The following is an 8,298-nucleotide window of genomic DNA, read 5'->3' as shown; positions in this document are numbered from 1 at the left end:
GCTGGTGTACAAAAATATAACTAAATAAAAGAAAAAAAAAAAAAGGTCTCAGATTAATTTACTCTAATCCTGCCTATGAGGATTGCAAGTGCTGCGGCTGTGGAGGATTCCTCATGTTTTGAAATAACTCAACAACTATGCTTTCAACAATGTAAAATGTCCAGCAATTGACTGAACTGGTTAGTTTTGTCATAAATAATTATTATAATTAAAATAGTAATATTTCAGTATTTACCGAAAAGCAATATTTTGCTGCTGTCCGTGTGGATCACATCAACAAATTCTGCATCACTCCTATCCAGACGAACATTTTCAGCTGTGCCTGTGAAGTAGGGTCCAGCTGGATCTAGTCCTAAGGATTAAATGACTCGTGTTTTGAATTACAAAATATCGATTACATATAAAGAAAGACTTTAGGCACACTGAAAAATCCAAGTATATAGAAGAAAACCATACAGTATTCAAGCTGAGTTTGTAACCATCAGAATATTCAATATTTTCTGTATATATTATATATGTATAAAACACCAAGACATATAAAATATGTATATATATTGTTAAAGATATTAACTATTAGATAGATTGTTAATTTAAGCAAACATCTTTGATTTACAGAACTTCACAAGGTCACGTTTTTAATAATTTTGTCATATGTTCTTGAGTCCTCCTGTCACTTAAAACAAAATTGTCAGAATTTCAGTTTTATACTTTTTTGTTGGCTTTATTTGAAAGACACATTCATTGGACCCACACTGTCTCTATTAAGATAATTTCCTACTTTACAAAGATAAACTATTGAGGCGTGATTTAATTTCTAGGTTTTCTGGAGTTGTTATAACAAAAAAACAAGAAAAAACAGACTTACCAGTGATCCTTCTCACTTTGTTTAATCGTTCTCCAGCATAGCCGGCCACATGTGCTCCAAGACTGTGGCCAATGAGATGGACACTGTCCAGAGAGATGTTCTTGGTTTCCTGTGGTGAATCGTCCAATTTATCGTTTAGTAACCAATCCGCTTGAACTAGACGAGCTGATAAATTTTTTGTTCGGTCTTTGTTTCAGATATTTCTTGAATTTTCCATTTTTTTGTTGTTGTTGTTTAAGTGTAAAATTATTTGTGAAAAATTGTTAACTCATTATGTCTTTGCAGCATGTATGATGTTTTGTTTCAGGAACAAGAATGTCGAATAATTATGAAATACCAATCAAAATACAGTATAAATTGCATTAACTTGAATCTTTCCATGTACATAGGTTGAGTTTTCATATGTTAGACTGTTTTGAACTTCGATACAGGTTCTTTGTAAATAATACATGATCCTAATGTTTCTTTACATCTTATTTTTTTTCTGAAAGTGGCAGAATATTATGATGTTAGTATACATAAATAATAGTCTCACATAACTGGTTTTGAATGGAAATGAACGTTTGAAATTAATATTTTCGAAACTTAAAAGTAAACCACATTATACACATTAGGACTTTTTCACACTGCGAGTAACTTTCAACTTAATTCTTGCAATATAATTTCGCTGTTTTGTTGGCAAGCTGCCACTGATTTTAATTTTACGACGTAGAAGGTCTGGCATAATCTATAAACATGTTGACATTGTTACAAGTATAATTTTAATTGAAAGAGTAGCTGAGTTACGTCGCAACTTATTTTGTTGGCTGTAAGTTAATACATGTTATACATGGTGGTAATTGGTTGTTTAAATTTTTAACTATGTGTTTCTGATGTACTGTAAAGCTTAACCAAGGTTTAAATACACTCCACTCATAATTCCAGTTTTGGTGTGTTAGGAATTTTGCGCAAAGCTACACGCTAGCCGTCCCGAATTTAGCAGTGTAAGACCAGAGGGAAGGCAGCTAGTCATCACCACCCACCGCCAACTCTTGGGCTACTCTTTTACCAACGAATAGTGGGAACCGTCGCATTATAACGCCCCCATGGCTGAAAGGGCGAGCATGTTTGGTGTGACGGGGATTCGAACCCGCAGATTGCGAGTCGAGCGCCCTAACCATTCTTCACCCCTAATTTTATCCATTAGGGAAAGCTCGATCAGCGTTAATCCATACTTCACCTCTAATTCTATCCAATAGGTAAAGCTCAGCCAATGTTAAATCATTCTTCACCCCTAATTTTATCCATTAGGCAAACCTAGACCAGTGTTAAACCATACTTCACCTCTAATTCTATCCAGTAGGCAAAGCTCAGCCAATGTTAAATCATTCTTCACCCCTAATTTTATCCATTAGGCAAACCTAGACCAGTGTTAAACCATACTTCACCTCTAATTCTATCTTGCATTCAAAGCTCAGCCAGTGTTAAGCTATACTTCACCTCTAATTCTATCCAGTAGGCAAAGCTCAGCCAGTGTTAAACCATACTTCACCTCTAATTCTATCCAGTAGGCAAAGCTCAGCCAGTGTTAAGCTATACTTCACTTCTAATTCTATCCAATAGGTAAAGCTCAGCCAATGTTAAATCATTCTTCACCCCTAATTTTATCCATTAGACAAACCTAGACCAGTGTTAAACCATACTTCACCTCTAATTCTATCTTGCATTCAAAGCTCAGCCAGTGTTAAGCTATACTTCACCTCTAATTATATACAGTAGGCAAAGTTCAGCCAGTGTTAAACCATACCTTACCTACAATTATATCCAGAAGACATATGATTACGTATGCTTGATTTTTGTGCAACAGAGCTTAGGTATAGAATAACATTCTCTAGATAGTTAAGAAGAAAATAGTAATAAGCTACAAACAACTAAACTATCTGTTAGGTTTTTAACCAAATGAACTTAAAAGAAATAGGTATAACAACATAACTTTAAAATTACTTTTGTTTTTCATTTGTAAAAGCCAGCTGTTTCAAAGCTTTTTCGATGACTCTGTAATCTCTACTTAAAAAAAGGAATTCAGTTGGCCATTCTCAAATTTAACAAACCAGTCAACTACTTATTTTCAACAGTAAATAACTATTAATAAAGCTTTCATACTCTATCATCTGAAAGGTTCTTGTCCACAATCAATATTCATTCTGGTTTTCTTAGCTCTCATAAATTCGTCACATCAATTAAACCAGCTTACCAGTTGGTGGGCTTGAAGACATTTATAAAACATCACATTCCTTTACTTTTACTTGTTAGCAACTAACCAGTTATTGAATCTAAGTTTCAACTAGACAGCAACTGCCTGTTGTAGAAACCTACAAATGTCGTCCTCTATCAAAGATAACCAGTTATTGCTGTCTTGTTAGAGCAGTTTTATTATTTGTATTATTATTCTTAAACAGGTTTGATTTTATCCCTCAGTAAATATTGTTTCTAAGTCGAAACATTTAACTAACTGAGCTGTTTACAATTTCTAATATCCAGATGATTGTTTTGTATGGTTTGATCTTTTTAGTTTTACCTGTAAGCGACTAATCAACTGGGCTATCTCAGCTCCTACAAGTCTTGTATTCGCCACAGCTTGGTAGTATGGAAACCAACTTCTTTTGCTCCAGTCAACTAAGATGATATTGTAATCACCTTGTTTTAGATATTCATCCTTCATATTCTGTAGAAAGCAAAATTATAACCTATTATATAAAATCATTTTGTGTACATTTATAGCACAGAGATGGTCATGAGTAAAATAGACATCGAAATCTATATACAATTTGGGAAAAATATACTATAGTCGTCTAAACTTGTCAGTTTCCATAGAAACTGAATTGGTTTCTAATAATCATTAAAACCCAGCTCTCCTTTTCTGACACAAATAAAAATATTCTATTTTGTAACTAAACAGAATGTTGAAATAAACCATTTTAATAAACTACATTCAGTGGAAAAATAGAAAATAATTAACAATTAAGATTTATAAATGGAGATGCCCTTTTATCTTCATTAGATTTAAGAATATACATAATTTAACAATGTAATAAACAGTATCCCACACGCTGAAAAGTATAAAGTTTAATAATTGTTTTATCTCGTATATTTCATCCAAATTCTGTGGGACTTACCTTTAGCCAACTTTCAGAATTAAAACTTAACGTCATGCCATGGACAAGGATCTTTGTGTTTGCCGATGGAATGATACCTGAGTTAGAAATATTGTTTTTATCTGTTGGGTCTAATATTTCGTGGTTGTTTTTGTCTTTAGAGGTGTACAGAATGAATCGTGTGTCAATGGCATCACGATGTTGAGGAAGAACGTCGATTGGACGTTTGATAGGGTCATAAAAGTTTCCGCCATTGCTGAAACATCCGAGATCGTTGTAGCACGTTTCCTCTCCTGTATACATACATACGTATATATATATGAACAGGTGCAGTTAGCTATTTATATATACACGTACATAAACATTTTATTTGAAGGTGTTATTCGTTTACAAAATACAATATCTTTTGTCATACACATTAGGGTCAGTGATTTGTCGATCGATTTTAACTTCGTAAAATGCTTCTGGTGGTGACGGGTGGTGAATAGAATGTTTGGAGAATGTTTCAATTAACAGAAGATATATTGACGAAACTTTTAATATTATTCTTAACTTATCTAGATGAAATAATTTCTATTTGAATACTACTAAACTTATATCTTTTTGTAGTTACATAAATAGGATAAAAATTAAAACTATATAACATTTTGCTTTTGTTGTTAAGCACAAATATAATCAATAATTTGTCTGTGGTCTGCCCACCACAGCTATCAAGACCCGATTTCTGTAAGCCTACAGACGTACTCCTGTGCCACTTGGGTGAGGCACCCACCGGGGGATATAACGTTTTGTTACCTTTAATTATACATTTTTTAAATAACTTACTATTTTACATAATATGTAGACTCGTCCCTAGACAGTAGAATATATGAAGTATCTAGATGTTGACTATTAGTTAAGAAGTATTACAGCAGTATCAGCTAATAATTAACTTATTAACTCCTTGGGGAAATAGCTTAGTAACTCTTTCGAGACAAAACTCGATAGCATCCATCACTTGTATATTGAATTTAAAATTTATAAGCCGAAATCAAAATTGTTAACACCTGATTTTACTTATTGGGCAATTGATTCAACCAAACTATCTTTAGGAATGCATAAAGAACATAAACAGTTATTTAGAGGTTTATTAAGTTTAGTTAACTTTTGTCTGATTAATTCTTAAATAATATTTATTTCGACTTGAATGTGAAATTTTTGTAAGACAAGATCATAATATGTTTGACCAAAATTAGAACAGACATCTATGATGTAATGAAATTCACAACACGTCATAATATAAAGTCTTGAATGATTCACAATGTTAAAACATTATATTTACCTATAAAATTAAACAATAAAATATTCAATTGTATTTGTATAAAGTCATTACTCTATTCTTAGTTGATATTATGCTTTTATGCTATAATTTTATGAAAAGGATTTCTGGAAATTATTTTGATTTCTATTATTACGTTAATTTCGCTAAACTACGAGAGAGATTGGCGATTGTGCTAATATTTATTTCACAAAAACGTTATAAGTAATCCCGCGTTAATGAAATATCGTGCATATTGAAAGGAACATCCCAGGCATATCCTGTATATATAGCTTAATTAGTATTATTTATCATTGGCTTACGTTTTATTCTCTCTAAGATTTTACTGGATGAATATCCACTAGTAGATCCATGAGTTGAAACTATTACCAAGGAAACCAGTTGCAAGAAGAATACAGTTCCCTGCCACTCAGCAAGAAACATCCTTGAGCTCAAACTTAAGAGTAATACTGCTATCTGTGTTTAGTTACTGATCAACTGCTTAATTATGTTTGATTCCTTATATAATGTATAAAACCATTTCGTCACGAGTACCTGTTTTCGTGAATATTTGTGCCAAACGCTCCTGGTATTTTCATGCCAATTAGTTATTCCCAAGACAAACAGGATTGTTTTTAGTGTTTTTTATCATTACATCATAAACATATTAATATACCGCATTAGAACATGATAAGGTGTTCTCAAGGCGTTAACTCATTGTGCAAAAATATATGTTCCCTAATCACATTAAATTATAATGACAATACAGCAACACAAAAACATTGCTATTTCCCAGCTCGTGTTCGGAGAAAATAGTTGAAAAACCTTGAAAATCAATAACAGAATTAAATACGTCATTTTACGTTATTTCGAATTATTCAAATAGTATTCTAAGTATTATGATAAGCTTACGGTTTCAGTTGATAAGAAAAACCAGGATAAAAAAGTAAGCTTTGACTGTTCGTTTGTTTTAGAGCAAAGCCACAATGGGCTATCTGCTATATCCACAGCGGGAACTCGAATTCCGCTGTCCTACAGAGAGATGTAAAAGTAAGCATTAAACTGTGCACAATAATGAAAAAATTTCAAATTCTATACTAAAACGTTGCATCAGATGTACATGTTTACGTAAGAATGAAAAATATTTAAAATCATAGAAATACAAAATATATTACATCTATAGGAGATTGCAAACGAGAACATAAATATATCTATTATTAGGGTACACACATCAACAAAATCATGGGGACATTATAATATTACGGCCAATCACATTAGTCGTTGGTAAAAAGAGTAGCTCAAGAGTTGGAGATGGGTCGTATTAACTAGTCTAATACTGCTAAATTTGGGAGGGTAGCGTAGATAGCCATCGTGTAGCTTTGCGCGAAATTCAAACACAAACATATTCCTCATAAATTTTCTTCATATACACTAGCTAACAACAAGTCCCCCAGTGAAGCATCGGTTAGTTTAAGCATTGCAACTTTAAAATATGGGGTTCGATTTCCCACGGTGGACGTAGTAAATAACCCAATCTGCCTTTGCTTTAAACAAACGGGCATAGCAAATGACAAATGTAACAAAGATAATGTAAAGGGATATATAAATTGATCGTAAGAATTTGTATTTTGATGAGCAAATCAACAGTAAAAAAGTATTAGATTTCATATAGAAATATAGTTTTATACGTATAGTTTGTTTTTGTTTTTTGAATTTCGCGCAAAGCTGCACGAGGGCTATCTGCGCTAGCCGTCCCTAATTTAGTAGTGTAAGACAAGAGGGAAGGCAGCTAGTCATCACCACCCACCGCCAACTCTTGGGCTACTCTTTTACCAACGAATAGTGGGATTGGCCGTCACATTATAACGCCCCCCACGGCTGAAAGGGCGAGCATGTTTGGCTGGGACTGGGATTCGAACCCGCGACCCTTTGATTGCGAGTCGAGCGCCCTAACCACCTGGCCACAATCTAGAGGTTAAGTTAAACAAGTGTTTTAGGATTAACGCTGGTACGGACTTACTGAGTTTTCAGTTAACTGAAAGACAAACGACATTTTGAAGTCTATACTAGTCCTTTTTATACATTACACATGATGTATAAATACGGAAAATATAATCAAACGTGGATACTTTTTGTTTCTTTCACTATCCACGTTTTCTTCGAGCTTTTTTTATTAATTATTCAGAATTATCTGTAAAACCGTTCGTACGAAATGTGAGAAGACACTGAGGTAGAGCTACTTACACATGTCATGTTGCCAACGTTGTGATATATATGTATAAACTGTAAAAAGATCACTTGATGTCCTATTCATGCAAAAATCTAAAATATTTTGTATCTATCGGTAATTAATTTTATCAATTCACTAACTTCTGATATTACATTTCGCTTCTTGACTGAGAAAAGTATTAAAAAATCTACTTTAAAACCGATAAACCTTCAACAACATACAGAGATTCCGTCGAAACAATTATGAGTTGGAGTCCGTTGTTAAGTGTTCTCTTGTCAAAAGAATTATTCATATTTAACTTATGGTCCACTGCCATTCATAACTCTTGTAAAACGAACGATTCATACTTAACCTATGACCTGTTTCAGACCCTAAAATGACACTATTTGTTATAGACGAATGCTGTCATGAGGCGGGTGGTGTCTCTTCAGCGAATGCTATTGTCAAGGTTCTATAGGCTGATGGTGTTACTAAAGTACTTTAGGCAGATGGTCTTAATAAATATAGTCTTTCTAAAGGTGAATGGTGTTACTAGGCAGATTTTGTTAGTAATGTTTTTGCTGCTAAAGCGAATAGTGTCACTATAGACAGAGGGTTTAATAAGATGATGAGCACATTATATAGTGTCTCAACATGTGATTATGTCATTAAATTTCTAGTAACAATCAAAGTCTTGAAATTAATAAATCATCTAACAGTTCTGAATAGTTTTTAATCTCTCTCAAAATTACAGTTTCGCTTTGTTTGTAAAACGTACATTAAATCTGATATC

The 8,298-nt window shown here is 33.1% G+C and overlaps 1 protein-coding gene across 1 annotated transcript; it reads right to left on the bottom strand.

Moving 5' to 3' along the window:
• Positions 1-224: 224 nt before the first annotated feature.
• Positions 225-3,566, bottom strand: LOC106475814 (pancreatic lipase-related protein 3-like). The gene is made up of 4 exons (XM_022379837.1): positions 3,423-3,566; positions 1,493-1,592; positions 866-1,051; positions 225-352 (listed from the first exon to the last, which is right to left on the bottom strand). The coding sequence occupies exons 1-4, from the start codon at positions 3,564-3,566 to the stop codon at positions 225-227; spliced, it is 558 nt and encodes a 185-aa protein (XP_022235545.1).
• Positions 3,567-8,298: the final 4,732 nt, after the last annotated feature.

Source organism: Limulus polyphemus, unplaced genomic scaffold (assembly GCF_000517525.1).
Source record: "Limulus polyphemus unplaced genomic scaffold, Limulus_polyphemus-2.1.2 Scaffold9213, whole genome shotgun sequence".
Classification (NCBI taxonomy): domain Eukaryota; kingdom Metazoa; phylum Arthropoda; class Merostomata; order Xiphosura; family Limulidae; genus Limulus; species Limulus polyphemus.
This window is presented reverse-complemented; position numbering and strand designations above follow the sequence as displayed.